This window comes from Triturus cristatus, chromosome 3_2 (genome assembly GCF_964204655.1).
Source record: "Triturus cristatus chromosome 3_2, aTriCri1.1, whole genome shotgun sequence".
In the NCBI taxonomy this organism is placed as follows: domain Eukaryota; kingdom Metazoa; phylum Chordata; class Amphibia; order Caudata; family Salamandridae; genus Triturus; species Triturus cristatus.
The window spans coordinates 23,954,268-23,971,806 of record NC_140584.1 but is presented as its reverse complement, the minus strand read 5'-3'; the positions used below and the strand labels follow the sequence as shown (position 1 = coordinate 23,971,806).

At 45.4% G+C, this 17,539-nt stretch overlaps 1 protein-coding gene across 1 annotated transcript in view; it reads right to left on the bottom strand.

The window, feature by feature from the left end:
* BARX2 (BARX homeobox 2) overlaps positions 1 to 2,859 on the bottom strand; it is a 105,690-nt gene extending 102,831 nt beyond the window's left edge. The window contains exon 1 of the mRNA XM_085647199.1: positions 1,877 to 2,859. Within this exon, the coding sequence (XP_085503325.1) occupies positions 1,877 to 2,063 (187 nt within the window). The 5' untranslated portion in view covers positions 2,064 to 2,859. The remainder of the gene's footprint in view (positions 1 to 1,876) is intronic.
* Positions 2,860 to 17,539: the final 14,680 nt, after the last annotated feature.

Sequence of the window (17,539 nt, the reverse complement as noted above, 5' to 3'; positions counted from 1 at the left end):
CTCTAAAAGAACGCAAGGTTGTGTTTTGTGGCCAAGTGGCCCGAGTGCTCGGGACCGGGTTAGCAACTCTTTCCCAAAGTATTTAGATACCGGTTATAGACTCAGGCTTCTCCCGCGATGCAATGCTCACAGTACTAACAGGACGCTATAGCAGTTCTTAGCGCTTGGATAAATCCGTGTTGTGTACTATATGACAAAAATCTCACTGGGCGATACTAACACCTGGTTTACCACTGCACACAAACGGCAACATGTAACCTCCCGCGGACTGTATTGAAGGTATTTCTTGAAAACACACATACATACATACATACATACATACATAACCAGGTGCATCTGAGGTTGTACACATCGCCACTGATCTTCGGGCGGTAAGGCTGCTAAAACAGCCACGGAGAAACTGACTTCAAGTTCCCTCAACCCGTCACCTCTTGTGTAAGGCCATAGCGCCTCGAAGCATCGCCGTGGGGGTTTAATTAAAGGTGGACACGCACTTCTTGTATTGGAAACCATTTAATACTGCACAGCGCAGCGACAGTCCTTCTTCTGACTGCCCTGCATTATGCATACAATGTGACAGTCCGTGAACTCTAGTTGGTGCCCGGACTGTGCTAACCACCTTATCTTCCATGCTGTATTTTTTCTATCCCTGGTATTACTTCCTTACTGCCTCCTTACTTTATAATGCAAGCTCCGTTCTGTTTTTCTTTACAGTGTGTATGTAAACGCTCTGATACCTACGGGTCAAGCTAGCGCTATATAAAACTTTTAAAATAAAATAAATTCAAATAAAATAAACTCTGCTGCCGCTACCGCCAGGACTTCGTGTTCACGCACCCCACTCCAGCATCATCGCAGCCCACCATCCCAGAAGTCATTGGGGTCCAGACTCTAGGCGCCCCGGAATCATAACATGCCACGGAACACATGTCCTGACCACGCTCTGCTCGCGGCTAGAAGCCTGGGGTGGTGAGCACATAACCTATCAGATAAAGTGCACGAGGGGGGGGGGGGGGCGGTGTGCGAGTCCTGTGTGTCTGTTTGCAGAAGTGCACGGAGGATTACCAGCTCACACAACGGCGTAATATACCATGTTTATGCACCAGGGGCTTTCATTTTACACATCGTCATCAGGTGTGCTAGGCGAGTTATTTCAATCTAAGTGAACCAAGTTTACAACCTTAAGGACGCACGGTGTGGGGAGGGTATTGCACTGCGGTTGAATATAGGTGCGCACAATTGATCCGATATATGAGTGTCTCCTTGGGGGGTCTGGATATGTGAGACATGTGTACTCGCTGTAGAGTCTACAATCGTGTACGATCTGTATGGTGTACGTGTGCCGGTGTGTGTATGACTTGTGTGAGGCGACTCTTACTTGTGCGGTATGGACTAGTGATTTGCTGGTCTCTCTGTGTATGAATGACTTGTGACGTTCATAGGTTTATGTGGTCTGGTGAGTGTAGGTGTGATTTGTGTGTGTGTGAACTGTCTGAGGGGTTAGATGTGAATGAGAGAGCGGATATATGTCTGTGTAGGTGTGTGTGTGTGTGTGTGTGCATTGTGACCCGTGTGAAGAAGTAGGTGTGTGTCCGAGTGATGTGTGGGTGAGCAGGTATGTGTGAGTGTGTGCATATGGCCGTTGTAAAGAATGAGGTGTCTGTGCGTCCGAGTGATCTGTGTAGGGGCAGGTGTGTGTATGTGACCTGTGTGGAGGCGCACGTGTTTATGTGTGTCCGTGTGATCTATGAGAGGGAGTAGGCCAGGGGTCTATGTGTGATTGAGCTGTGTGCAGCAGTGTCTGTCCGTATGTGGATTCGCGTGTTTTAGTGCGCATGCGTCCCCGAGCGCCGCAGAGAGTGTGAACGGCCCTTACCTGGGCAGGAGTGCAGGGGCTTGGGCCTCACCAGCAGGGAGGGGCACACCGAGTACAGGGACAGCTTCTCGAAGTAGCCGCACGTCTCCTTGGACAGGATCTCGTCGATCATGAAGGTCTTGTAGCGCCGCCTGGCCGCCTTCATCTGGCCCGAGGAGGAGAGCCTGAGCTCGGCCTGGCAGTGCATGCTGGGAGCTCCGTGGGGCACGGACCCCGGCAGTGTGAGGGTGAAAGGCGTGGGGTAGCAGAACTCTCTTGCAGCCTGTGGGAATCCCTCAAGGCGGTGGGCCTGGTTATTTGGATGTGGCTCTAGGAGTCCTCTACAGGATGGAGCCCGGCGTGTTCCTATAGGAAGCTCCTACTCTCTGTGGCCCGGGGCGCGCTCGCGGCTGTGAGTGTGGAGAGGTGGGCTGCAGAACCCCCTGAGGGCGGCGGACACGTGGCTGGTGGACACCGAGTGCTCCAGCGTGTATGTGGGTGGACACCCCTCCAGGCTCCTGTGCCGCCACAGGTGTGCGAGGGCTGTAGAGACCCTCTGCGGGCAGCAGTGTATGGGCGAGGAGCCGCCCCCGGGGTGGTGGGCAGGCTCTGCGGGTGGCGTGGGACGCACGGACCCTGCAGTCTGTGTCTGTCACTGGCCGCAGAACCCCGGCTCTCTGCAGCGTGTCTCCGGTCCGTGACGGCTGCTCCTCAGAGTGCCTCCCTCTGCCTCTCTCCTCCTATATAAACCACTTGATAAACATCTCGGGCGTCCAATTTGGGTGTCAATCACGGGTGCCGCTCCGAGGGACGGTCTCTGCTGCGCGGCCGGATCAGCGCTGGGAGGGAGCAGAGACAAGTGCAGCTTAGGCAAAGCTCAGCGCCTCACATCCCATCGCCCTCCCCTCCACTGCCCCTTTCACGCTGCTGCCCCCCGCTGCACTCTGTCACAAGAAGAGCAAGTCCTCCTCCCGTCCCTCTGCCCCACTCTCCTCCCCCGCACTGGTAAACATTTCTTCTCACATCTCTGTCACCCGCACACACTCCTCCCCTCTCTATTTTAAGGCACGATTTTTTTCCAGCGCTGGAAGGATTCCAGACAGCAAAACTCCAATTAGGCGAGTGGATTCCACGCAGCTGCCTCTCGGCGATCCTCGCAGCGCGGCCCGGTGCGAGGGCGCCCGGGCAGCGCCCTGCGGATTTATGGTGGTTCTGCATGAGGACAGGAGTGTTTGGGTGGTCTCGGTGTGCCCCGCTGGCATTTTGAGACAACAATCCATGCAAATTGCATTTGAATTATTGCGGTGTGTGTGTCCCCGTTTCAGACCTACCACTATACTATGGAATTGGAGTTGGATACACGTTTTATGATTGTTTTATTAAAAGTGACATGCACGTATCTAAGTTGCCGGTGTGTGGTTTATTTCTGATTGCTTTGCTATATAATGATATGTTTGTAGGAGTGCGACTGGGTGGTGGGTTGTGCCCATTTCTGACCTGTGTGATGATAAGGTGTGTGTTGGTGTGTGCTCGATACGCACCTTCTTATTGTTAGATCAAAGTGACTAGTGTGTATTTGAGTACCGTGTCCGACTCAGTCGTGGGTTTGTATCCATTATGGCTCGGGCTTTTACCCTTGAAGTACGTAAAGTAACGTGGTGCATGTGCTTGAGTGGGGGGGGGGGGGGGGGTGTTCATTTTTGACGTCTCTTGTTATATCCGCGGGGCCACAGGAATCATGTGGTTGGACTGACTGCGTTATCCACCAGAAGAGGCACATTATGCAGTGCGACCTGCCACTATTCCACAAGTGTACCTTTTAGCGCACATTAACATGACGTGGTGCAGTCTCGTCAGTGCTGCCAGTTTAACACCCGGTTACAGTGCACAGCGTCAAAAGGTGAACAGTTCACCTTTTCAGAGGCATGCACTGCCCGGCACTTTTCAAATACATTTGATCCGTTTCAGGTAGAACATTTTTGTTGGCATCTGCAAATAGTGCGGCAAACGGTGGTCTTTGTAGCAAGTGTTGTAAATCCGCACTTCTGCACACCATGCTACGGCCTCAGACCCACATAATTACAGTGCACCTCACTATACGTGAGTGATTTGTGCGTGGCCTCGTTCGTTTCATATTTTCAGAGTGACTGCTTGCAAGTAGCGTCCACGCACACTTCCGTGGTTGTCACAAATAGCGTTGCCTTCTATTGTGTTTGCAGGCGCTGTGCTTGCTTGTTTGGGGTGTCAGTTTCCTAGGTATGCTGTTTTCATACGGCAGTTGTACCTGTGGTGTTGTGTGGTGTGCGGGTCCCTTTGTCATGTTTATAACAACTTTCTTTAGGTGATGTGCGTTTCGTTTTTATTTTCAGTGTACTATAGATACATAAGCTGCGGGCTGGTTGTCACATGGTAGTTGCCATTGTGGTGTCTGCTCTCTGGTGTCTGAATCCTCTTCACAGACGTTGATTGACAGTACGTAAGCAGCGTGTGTTTTAGATTGCTGCTATGCTATTTAAGTGCGAGTGGTAAAAAGTGCCTTATTTGGTGGTGTGCCTCTTCTTACTGAAGGTGGTTGTGTGTGTACAGACACGGGGGCACAGATGCAATCCTGAACACACTGCCTGGTGTGGAGACTGCACTCGCCTGGTGCCCGTCTCTACCGGCAGAGCCCAGGCCTGGAATATACCCCGGGGAGTCACCCGCGCTTCAGTCAGTCACCCCTCGAATATACCCGGGGGAGTCACCCGCGCTTCATCAGTCACCCCTCGAATATACCCCGGGGAGTCACCCGCGCTTCATCAGTCACCCCTCGAATATACCCCGGGGAGTCACCCGCGCTTCAGTCAGTCACCCCTCGAATATACCCGGGGGAGTCACCCGCGCTTCATCAGTCACCCGTGTCCACCCTTCACTTTACTTCACTTCACAGGTCCCCAGGTGCCTACAATTCACCCCATTCCCCTCACATTCTACCTTGTAATTCCCAGGTAAAGGGCGGGACGGTGAGACGCTTGTCGATATTGTGTGGCACGATGGGTAACCGGATTACGTCCTAGGTTGCCAGGGAAGTTCGATATTGTTCTGCATGTGCAGCGTTGAATGTCGGATATATGCTGTGTCTAAGTGCTTTTTATGCTGGGCAGATAAAAGATGGTGAGGTGCAGGAAATGAGCAAGGTTTGCCCTGGGGCAGAGTATCCTCAAAAGGTGATGGAGGGGTTAGATTTGGGGTGAGCTGGACCCCACATACAGTGTTCCGGTCTTTAGTCAGCGGCGCAGTAAACAAGGATCCTGCCCACACATGTCTGGGGCCCTTGAAGAATCCCATATGAATAGGCCCTAGGCAGGGCCACTGTAAAAATGCGGTAGAGGGAGACCAAATTATGAGGCAGTGTTGAGTAAATCACGTGGCAAGCAAGGCAAATTATACGGTGTAATGCCGCATGTTTTGTGATAGTAACACTCCATTATTTTAGAATTATTAAACTTGCTAAAACGCCAGGGCATAGGTTTCACATCATCAGTGCTGGTGTAACTTCCCAACATAGCAATAAGCGACATAAAGGTGACCGGTCACTGTTTGCAACGGATTTAGTGTTGCGCAGCAACACGTCCCACTGCATTTTAGTAATGTATCCGTTTGAGCCAGAAACAAAATTAGTTTATGTTCACATGTGCAGGTTATGCAGCAAATGGTGAATTATGTGACAAACGCAGCAGCATCATAACCATGCGGAAAGCTGCAGTCTGGGGTGAAAATGGAATCCCCGGAAGTGGGAGGGTTGCACTACGGTAACTTGCCTCGCCCCTGTCCTCAGTATGGTTCTGATTGACAACCCCCCAGTTTACTGGTTGGAAGGGTACCCCATTGGCCCACTGCTACCTTTGGAGCAACTGTCGGACTCCAGAGAGACCACCGAAAAACTCCAACAGTACTCCAGTGAGTCTGCAAACACCGGGAATGTGATATTTACGCCTGCAGAGAATCCGGCGCGGCGTAGCATTGTTCGTGCGTACATACGACGCAAATAGACGTGTGCCTTTACTTCCAGGGGGTGGCAGGTTGAGGGGGGCGGATATTTCCTTGTTTCTCGCCCACTTCCCGTTAAACCAGGGGATTCCCCATTCCTGCACTAGGCCCGTCTTTGACAGGAGTACATCGGCGAACTATTCAAGCTGAGAAAGAACGTGCAAGGGGATGAGTGGTTTTTCAAAGATTGGGATTTTTTGTGTGTGGCCCTGCTTTTTCTCGTTGGGCGATCCATAAATATTTCCAGCCCCTCCCAGCCTGGATTTACAAAACCATTCATTGTGATGAGAGTGCAGGACTTCAGGCCTCATACCAGAGCCATACCAATGTGAAACCCCACCTATGGTGGTGACATCACCTCACCCTGAGGCCTGTTTCCGGGCATGGACCTCAGAAAGCAGCGCATTCTAATATCGGGTTATTCTCAACTGTGCTTTTAAATCAGATTTTAAATCAGACTCGCGATGTTTTACAGACCAACTTCGCCTCGTTCCCAGTAAGGACAGAAGCCGCACACCCCTGTACTTAGGGCACACATCCTAAAAAAAGAAGTGGGGAGACTAACCTAGGTAATCAGAATGCAAGTGGCATCACGGCGCGTGACATCACAGGAAGTGACATCATAAGAAGTGACATCAGACCTTGAGCCCTCACATAGCAGGTCTATCAGGAGTGCATTATAACATATTTCGAGACACACAAACCCTCCTGGTTGAGGCAGGAGATTCACACTTTTGAAAGCTGTGCATAAAACAGTGTTGCCTTTTGTCAGCACAAACCTCCTCTACCCATAGTGCTTTACAGGGAAAAAAAGTGCTACTTAAATTATTTCAATGCCTCCTTAGGGGGTGTGAGCACTATATAAATTACATTTATTTTGTGTAAATACAGGGAAAGACCTATGAATCTGGCATTCTTACAGCACATACACATCGTGTAAACAGACTGAAAAAAGTTAAAAGCTGCCTCACAAGTGTGTGAAGTGCTAACAAGGTGTGAGCCTTTGTCCCCCCCTTAGCGGGAGGGAGCGCCTCGAAGCCTGGCTGCTTGGTCTGGGGATTGTGCGTGGGACTGTCTTGAGATATACTTCTGACGCTTTCACGTCATCGGCTGGTTCACTGATGAGGTAGCGCCTCGAAGCCTGGCTGCTGGTCCTGAGGGACAGTCGGTCCGATATATTTGTTCACACGGATAAACGTCATCTGCTGGTTCATTGGAGTTCCGGGAAGGCAGACGCCAGCTACACCCGACACTGGAACACAAACGGTGTGTCAGGAACTGTGAGGAAGGTGGTTTCCTTACCTGTCACCTGTGTAGACTGAAGAGGGAGCTTCGGACTGCGAGTACGCTGGAGCTGCTCTTCCTTCGATCAACTCCTCGCGGAACCCGCTTCGCGGGTCCCGCTTCGCCTCTGGGTCTTTGTTTAGCGCTGCTGGAAGTGCGCTGTGACTGTGAGTTCTAACTTCAGACAGAGCCTCTGTGGCGGTGGTGTGGGCAGGGCTGCGAGCGTGGTCAGGCGAGGACTTCAAGTCCCAGGAGCGCCTGACCCTCGGCATCACCAGCAGCTGACCCGCTCTCCCTGCTGGCTCCTCCCCCGCCTCAGCGCGGCTATAACCCTCCCTTGTGATACCGCAACGCGGGAGCGCGCGGGAGCGCGCCGGGAGAAGCCCGGGACAAGGGCGGGACCGTCTGAGGCCGTCAGAGGCTGCAGAAGGCTGGGCTGGGCCCCCTCCCTTGGTTCTCCGGTATTAAACCTGTGTGACACTGCTTTTATAAATTGTATTGTCTTTTAGGATTTTGAGTTGTTTTATTCTACAATTGTTTTAATTGATTCTTACTCCCCGTTTAATATAGCCTCATGACGGCTAAAAAACTACGCTCTGGGCGAGTGATTGTGGGGAGATCAGGGTCTAAAACCAAATCTAACCCCCTTCGGAACAAAATTGCAACTTCCATGCAATTGAAAGGTCAATGTCAGCTTTTCAATTTTTGGGACAAAGGGAAAGATAAACCCACTGATCTGCAGCCCCCGAATGAAATCCCAGGGTCTAACGATTCGGTGCCTGTTAATGGGGTCATTGATGTTTCCTCTAGCTTAAGCATGGTTGCCAGTCAATCTTTGCCTATTTTAGTTAGTCCCGAAGTACTAAGGGGCTCGCCTTCGGCGTCAAATAATGATAAAATTGTCCCCTCCCAAGTTGCCCTAATGGATGTTCCTAAAGTTTCAGTGAATACTGATCCTTTGTCAGTCGCGTTAGTTAAATCCCCTGTAGTAGGGAACGATTTTACACTGCCCGACATTGATTTAACAGCTCATAGGGCGCGGGTGGGATCATTACAGGGGAACCGTAAAGGCGTGCCTTTAGAGGAAGCAATAACTATTTTAAGTACCGGTCCTCTAAGAAGCACTCCTTCGAATAAACTAGATTTTTCCCTTTCTCAATTAAACTTTACATCTTGTTCTGGTCCAGTGTTGAACAATTTAGCTGAGGGCTCTCCAAACATTAATGGGAGGCTAATTTCTAATTCTTTGTCCTCTTTGGAATCAATTCTTTCTTCGATTTTGAGTTTGCTCGAAAAATTTGTGGGAGGTTCGGAATGTATTTTTGACACTGTAACGCAAATTTTGCAAGTTCTCTTGCTAAGTAAAAATGAGTTAGTGTCAGATCTTCCCATACCATCGGCTTCTCCATTGGTGCCCCCAAAAATAGGCACTCCTCCCGCTTCGGCAGTTTTGGATTCAGCTCAATCTGCTCCTTTGATAGAGGGTGATAAGGAAAAGAAGCTTGTAGCTCTTCCTGCTGTCCCCAATCCTGCCAAAGTGGTTTCGGCTGGCGCTAATTGTATAGCTCCAATGAGTGACAAGATAGAGGTAATAGCAACATCTCCTCTCATTCCCAAATCCGTAATTCCATCTCTTTTTCCGATATTCTCCTTGCCATCTAGCAAAGAAGAGGAGATTCCCAAAGTAAATACGGGATTGTTGGGAAAAGTGAGTCCCCTGAAACACAAAAAGATTAGAATGAAGAAGAGGAAACCCATTCGAAGATTCGCTAAAAAAAGACAGAGGAAACTTCTTTTTGATAAGAATGCTGAATTAAGTTCAGAAGATTCCCCGCAGGTGGAGCAGTCCCCTACCTCTCATGTAGAAGCTAGGGTTGTCTCGCCTAAAGAAGACGCCCCTGTCTCTGGTTTAGGTCCTATAAGCTTTACCAATTCTTTCTTCCCCAAGGTTTCCCACCCTTCCGCCAATCCTTTTTCAGCTTATTGTAATGTTAAAGCAGGATCTTGCCAAGTTATTTCTAAGGTTAACACCTCTTCCGTCATCCCGTCCCCTAATTCCCTAAATCCTTCAGCAAGACCCTTTCAGGTTCCACCTTCAATGTCAGTTATTCTCCCAAAAGAAAAAATAAGTGTGGATACTTTATATCTTGATTTTTCTCCCTTGTTTGAACCAGATTTAATTTTAAATAGATCTGCCCTATTGATCTGTTTTAATGAGATTGAAAGTTTGAAATTAATTCAAACGTCTGACTTAGATGTTGTATTTCTCCTTAACTCCTTCGTGGGGAAACCAATAAGATCAACAAGGGTGAAATTCCATTCGAAAGTTGTGTTAAATCTTGTTCTACAGTGGGCAGAGGAATTTCAAGTTAGAGGGATAGATGTCATGCCACACTTTGGGGAAAAATGTACTCAAAGGATTCTTGCCAATTCTTCACTATCACTTCCCTCTAATACGGGTGTGCTGTTGCCGGATTGGTCTAATCTTAGATCAGAGGACCTAAAAATTTGTGTGGCTAGGAATGAAAGGCTAGTTTCATACAAAAACGCTCCCCTTAAGCAGACAGGGAAGGATGACCAATTTAAATGGAGTTGGTTACCTGGAGTTCTAGCGAGTAAATCCGCTCCCTGTTCTAAACAACCTTCCAATTTTTAACAGAGAGCTGAAATTTATCTCATGGAACACTGCCGGATTCAAGGATTATAAGGAGAAATTGGGTTTCTTGCATTCTCAAAAGGCAGATATAATTTGTTTGCAAGAAACCTGGGTTGAAGGAAGATTAGCTTTGGAAAAAGACTATTTTGTTTTGGAATACAATGCAACCAGCACTAGAAGAGGTCATGCTAAGGGAGGGTTAGCATGCTTGTTATCTAACAGATTGCAATGGAACTATTCACACTATTTAGATCCAGGGAAACTGTTTCAAGCAATAACCCTAAAAGATGTATTTGAGGATTGCCCTAATAGATTGTTGATTGTGGTTAATATTTATATTCCCCCCAATTGTAGTTTTAATACTGGTTTAAAAAATGTGTTCACTTTTTTAACTAAAGCGTTAGATGTCTCCCCAACTCCGCATGTGTTAATGTTTGGGGACCTAAATTGTAATATATCTACCTGTGGGGTGGAGTTGTTTAGAAATATTCAATTGGAAGAGTCTCTGAATATTCCTCCTGCCCAGTTTCCGTCTAAAATTAAAACTAACAAAAGAGGTAAACTTATCTTAGATGGTTTACTTAAAGTTGAATGCTTAATAGTAAACGGGAGGCTTCCGTCTGACACCCCGGCAGCTTATACTCGTAAATCTAATAAGGGAAAATCTATTATTGATTTTATCATGGTAGATTATTCCGGTTTTCACCTACTAAAGGATATGAAGGTCATTGAGTCTATTCTTAGTGACCATAATGCATTGATGCTTTCTGTCTCTGTTAATCTTCAGAAAGTGGATCCGTGGAGTCTGGATACAGATCTTGTGAATTTTGATTCCAGCTCTGGGAAATGTTTTTGGAACCCTTGTACTATTGAAAATGTAGTGCCTCTTTTGTATTTTACTGTTGAGAATTTACCCCTCTGGGAAGGGAGAGTGCTGTTAAGTTTTTTCAATTTTTTAGATTCTGTAACCGCTAGCGCAAAAAAGAAACCAGGTGTGAAACAATCCCTCGTAGTCCCTCATCCTCTACGGGCTTTAAATAGAGAAATAAACAAAGTGGTAAGGGGACAATTTTTATTCTTTACTCAAGAAGCTAAGTCTAAGTTGTTTATCTTAAAAAGAAGGAGAGTTAGACTTAAGGCCCGTTTAAAACGTTCTAAGGAAGATGCCCTCTGGATTCAACTGAGGGAAGCTTCTTATAATGGCCAAGCCAAGACATTCTGGTCCTTAATTGGCAAAGGCTGTGGTACTAGAGCCAGTCCTACGCCTATTGCCATTGAGGAACAGGTGTGGGTTCTTTATATCGAGAAGTTGTACAGTAATAATAATTCTCAAGTTTTTAATGTCGAATCTGATAATGTCTCACGTATACTTAACTGTCCAACGGAAAAGGAAATTGAATATGCCATTAAGAATATGCGTTCCTCTGGTGCGATGGGCCCTGATAAAATCCCAATTTCAGTATTAAAACACCAGAGTGAACTTTGGAGTAAAATACTCTTTCCAGTGTTTAAATTTTGTTTTTCTAATGGAACAGTCCCCCCCTCCTGGAAAGGAAGTATTATTGTCCCTTTATATAAAAAAGGGGCAAGAGATCTACCGCAAAATTACCGTCAAATCGCTCTGCTTGATGCCATTGGTAAGGTTTTCGCAAAATGTGTGCTTACTTTAATGAATCAATGGGTATCTGAACATAAAATTCTTCCCATGGAGCAAACAGGTTTTAGACAAAATCATGGAACTTTAGACAACCTGACTGCATTGCAAGTTATTAATGAAAAATATGTGAAAATCCGTGGTGGTCAGGTATATGGCGCCTTTATTGACTTCTCCACCGCCTTTGATAAAGTAGATAGAATTTTGCTGTGGAGAAAGTTATTTAACTTAGGTATGCCCCCATTCCTGATCAAGTTAATTCGCGCCCTTTACTCTGACACCTGGTGCAGAGTTCTACTTGGAGGTGAACGTGGTGTATCTAAATTAATTCCCACTTCCAATGGGTTGAAGCAAGGTTGCCTTTTGGCTCCATTGCTATTTTCCTTGTATACGGTTGATTTACCCGTCACACTTTCCGCTTGCGCCGGTATTGCCCCGTCCTTGGGTGGTGTTCCAATTGCATGCCTTATGTATGCAGACGATATCCTAATTTTGGATCTCACCCCAAAGGGCCTGAACAATCGGTTGCAAGCACTCTCTGAATTTGCGGAAAGTCATTTCCTATCAATAAATACGGCAAAAAGCAAAGTGATTTGCTTTTCTGGTAGAAAGAAGTCTAAATGCCTTAATTATCCATGGGTTGTGGGGGGGAAAAAACTGGAATGTGTGAAATCATACACCTTCCTAGGTAAAATTGTCACTTATAATTTAAGTGACAAACTACACATTGACAATAACTCTCGGAAGGCTATTTGTCAGGGAAAGAGTTTAGTTTCCCTGTATAAAGCCACAGGTAGAAGGCATTTTTCTATTCTTTTAGATGTTTTCAGAGCGAAAGTTCCGGCCTCCCTGTTATACGGAATTGAGTTAATTGATGTAAAAAAGTGGAGTTTTTTAAACCCTGTGGAAGGGAAAATTTTACGCAGTTTAATGTCTGTAGGTACAGCAAATTCGACTGCTTCTCTGAGACAGGAATTGGGTTTACGTAGCAGTTGGGTTCAAGGTCTGGCAAGTATAATACGTTGGGTAGTAGCTTTATCTAAAGGTGAACCTAATACCTTAAGAGATCTTATAAAAAATGAATTACTAGGATCTTTTAATGATTTCTCCCTGATTGTAAAAAACTTCAGATTTGCCGTGTTGCAATTGAAATTGGATGAGGAGACTTTATTTTTATTATCCTCTCATCCATTAAAAACTGTTCTGAAGTCAGCCTCTTGGGAATTGGGGTTTTGTCAGGATAGAGACTTCTGTTTAGCGAAAAGAGGTGGTACGCCTGTTATTGATTCTTATACCCTGCGGAAAGCTCAATCGTATATGTTTTGGAACATTTCCCATGGCGTCAGGCGCCTTGTGTTCTTATTAAGACATAATTTGCTTCCCCTGAAAGCTCTACATGCCAGCTGGTATGGTCATTCGGCATGCTGTGATCTTTGTCAATTGTATGATCAGGACTTAGATCATGTCATGTTTGTTTGTTCTGCACTGATGTCTTGCAGGCGTAGATGGTTAAGACCAATTTGCTTACAACTCAACATATTATCTGCTTCTTCATTTAAGGCAGCCTTGATTAATCCTCCTAATGAAATGTTTGCTTTTAAACTGTACAACTTTTTTAAATGTTTTTTGGACCTGTATTAAGATGTCTCGAGTAATTGTGATGGAATAATGTATTATGTATTTTTTGTTTTGCATGTATATGTTGTTTTATGTGGACCTCATAAAGAGTTCCTTATCATAATAAAATAAACTTGAAACTTGAACTTGTCCCCCCCTCCACTGCACTTGCATCAGTTGTGAGGCTCCTGCCAGCCAGGAGACTCCAACAAAAGGAGGCCTGATGACCCCTCAGATTGGCCCTTTATTATTGACCCACAGGAGTCTAAAGAAAAAAAAAACCCTCCCCCCTGCTCGTTGTTGCATTAAAAAGTAGACAACAACGTGCAGGCGCTGCTGAAGTTTCCCGGTGTCTGCAAATAAAACCGGGAAGAATTCAGCATGTTTTTCAGTGAGGCCAACTTCTTGGCAGGGCGGACGGCGCCCACCCTGTGAAAATAGTGGGCGGCCTCCGTCCACCGGGTGGACCCCCGACTCGGGCCCTGCTGTACACTACATTGTTAGTGTTGAGACTGCTTGGCGCTACAAACCCAATCCACTTAGAAAAAGGAGGGCGAGCTTGTGAAAGGCAGTGTCAGGAAACACGCCTTACTTAAAACATGTTCACATTTGGAACCATATCTTTCATGGCCTATATCTGGCTATGATAGTTTTTTGTTGACTAGGTTCCGCTTTGACCTGTTCCACCTCCTACTGGCAGTACCAAGAGGGTCCCATCGTGGACAAGTGCTGCCTGCTTGCGGCTGCGACGGAAAGTCTCCGCAAGACCTGGCGCACTTTTTATTTTTCTGTTCTTATTACTCGGTACCTCGAAGGCTATATCTAAAGCCTTGTTTAAAGAAATTAAAATTCACACAGATTAAACCAGCACTTTATTTCCTTCAACTTTTGAACTGCGACTGCACTTTATATGTAAGCAGCTTTCTAAAACTAGCTATCACTTTTAGGAAAAGTATGGAGGGATAACTATGCTGCTATTATTGTTCTATTCCTTAATGTTTTTTTAACTTTGTACAAATTATTTATATTCTTAACCTGCTTATTCTGCTTGTTTGCCTTTACTTATACTGTTCACACAGTTGGCCTATAATACAAAAGTATTGGACAGTTCTTTTTAAACTTTTTATGCAATCTTATGTGTGAAATGTTTGTTCATGTATTGTGCTTTTATGATTGTTAAACTTTACAATCGAATAAAGTTATTTGAACTTGAACTTGAACACTTAGAAATACATTGTAGAAAAAAAGTGACAGGGGAAATGCAATACGAAGTATGTGCTGATTTTAACATGTGATCATGAAATACAGCTCACTTGGGCGTCCACCAGTCTGTAGTAAGTCGCTCCGCGCTCTGCAGTCAATTCAATTCAATTCAAAAACTTTATTCGATCATATATTAATGATCATAAAAGTACATACATACATTAGTATAAAAACATGAGGTTTCAGCAAATTTTAAATTGATCACATTTCAAAAACAGTGCTTTTCCTCATACATATCGATTTTAAAATGTATACAGCAGTAAAATAACAGATGTCATGTGAGTTAAGCCCAAATAAAAGTCCCATGGCTGAAACAATATTAAATACTTTATGTTTTTTAAAAAGTGGTTTCAGGTATATTTTTCGAAGATGGAGATAAAGAGGGCATAACAGTAGAAAATGCTCCGTACTTTGTTTAGTAGTCCCATCACACGGACAAGGGGCAGTAGTATATGTCTTCATTACGGGATACGCAACAAGCAAATGGACAGTTCCCATCCGGAGTCTTGTTAACACAAATTGATGGGAACGAATATTAACCATTTTAAGGTATCCTGGGGGCCCCATTTCTTCCTTGTTATATTTGTCATAAAAAACATGTGTGGAGAACTGGACAGTAGCTGCGTTACGCTTCATCCTGCTAACCCTCAGAAATTCATGTTTAATCTCAGTCTTCGTGATGTCTAAAACACAGAAAGGGTTATCACAAACCCTAAAATTAAAAAGATCGTCAAATGTTCGAATGATATAGTTAAGCCACGGGATACGGGAACATTTATCCAAGTTTAGACAATCGGAGATTATCTTTCTAGTAAAACCAGTCTGTTCCTTCGACCAAATAGATCTCCATACTAACAGGGGTCTTAATCTAATCAGGTCAGATAGATGTTCTAAGCCAGACTCCTGATGGATCAACTTTGTTGAAGAAGAAGATGGCAGACAAAGGAGTTTTTTAATAAATTTGTTCTCCTCTACCTGGAGCATGTTGTTGTTACAGTGGCCCCACACTCCTGATCCGTATAGAGCCAGAGCAACACATTTATGACGATATAAGTATAACATGTCTAGTATCCGTCTAGAGCCTAGCTTGGATGCAAACCTAAATAGGCCAAAAGAGCACTTAGCCATCTTCGCTCTAACATTTATCATTTCGGAGGTCCACATCCCCCCACTATTAAAAGTGATACCCAAATAACAAAATTTGTCCACCACTGTTATGGTTTGATCTATAACTGTAAAGGGCCTTAAGTTCTTAATTTTCTTGCCACAGGGCATTATAAAAGTTTTTGAATTATTGATTTTTAATTTTCTCCCCTTGATAAAATCTGCAAATTTATTCATTAGTTTTTGCAACCCTAAAGGGGTTTGAGAGAGCAGAACCGCGTCATCTGCATAGAGCAGAATTGGGATGGGCAAGCCCCCAGCAGTCGGTACATCTGCACTTATGGAGCGAAGTTCCGTCTCAATTGCATTAATAAAAAGGGAGAAAAGAAGAGGTGCAAGGACACATCCCTGCCTAATACCTGATCCTATTTTAACACTAGGGGTACACTCCCCCGATTGCCCATATCGTATTTTTGCTGTCAGATTCCTGTACAATTGGGCCAGGAAATAAATAATATCTTGAGGTGCCCCCATGTTCAACAAGGTTGACCACAGAAGACCGTGGTCAACCAAGTCGAAGGCACTGGACAGATCGGCAAAACAAAGAAACAGCGAGCCTTGTTTGGCTCGTGTATATTTACATATAATGAGATCTAGGTTAATGCACTGTTCTATAGTGCCCAGCCCCTTGCGAAATCCATACTGTGAATCTGCAAGGATCCCATTGTCTTCTGCCCATTCTTCCAGGCGACTTAATATTACTCTACTCATTATTTTTAGGGAAGCAGTAAGGAGGGAGATCGGGCGATAATTTTTTGCCTCGCCCCTCTCCCCTTTTTTATATACCGGAATAATGATTGATTCCCCCCAGGTCTGTGGAGCCGCAATCGTCGCAGCTGCATTAAAAACCTTTGTTAACAATGGGCTCCAGATGGAAATCTCAGCTTTATAAAGGTCAACGGGTACCCCGTCCGGGCCCGGTGCCTTTCCCCCCTTGCTAGCCCGAATGGCTGCATCTACCTCTAGAATTGTAATATTGAGAGGTATGGGGGTTAAAACCATGCTTTCATTATCCCCCCCTACAGCTGGTCCTTCGGGGTTGAAAATACTAGTAAAGTGAGACACCCATTGTTCCTCAGATACCTGGGCTGACATTACCGGGACTTCTTCATTTTGAAGGAAGGGGCTGTTTACCGTGGACCAGAAAAGCTTGGTATCCTTAAGGTCCACTGCTTTAGTCAAATTGTTCCAAGCCTCTTCCCTTAATTCCTGCTTCCTATCCCTCAGATGAATTGTGTATTCCCTTCTGAGGGTATTAACTGCTTCCTTATCTCTAGGTTTACCCTTGAGAGCAGCTTTAAGTCTTTGTAAAGATTTGGTGCATTCTCTGTTAAACCATCCCCCATTACTCCTAGGGCCCTTTTTTATTCTTCCAGTTAAAATTTCAGCGACATTTTTATTAATAGTGTCGAAACTAACTAGAATGTCAACATTATTCTTTCCGGGTTCAAGACAGCATTCCACCTCATCTATACAAGCTGACACGATAGTACAAAGTAGTTGTTCCTCGTTTTGCCTACCCCATTTAATTCTAGGGCCATTGGGTCTGTGTGGGACTATATCTGTCACTACACCATTTAACCTCATTTCTTTGACCCCCCACAAAGAAAGAGACATTGTTAAACAGGTATGATCACTAAGTGCCGGATCTACTATTACAGGTAAGGAACACTTAGCTACAATACTGGTAGAGACAATGAGGTAATCGATAATCGTGGCACAGTTCCTACCAATAAAGGTTGGTACCGAGTTACCCTCACTGTCTACCCTAGGTATCATAATACATAAATCCATCTTTAACAAAAACGAATTAAGAGAATCCCCATAAACCGAGTGCATAAAATGGGGCTGTTCTTCCCCCACATCATCCCCATACCCACACACCCTATCGCCAGCAAGTGGGCACATGTAAATGTTAAAATCTCCCCCCCACAAAATATCAAAATGCACGTCACTACACCCATATAGGCTTTCCACCTCTGCTTCAAGTTCATCAACCATGTCGGTATTTGAGTGG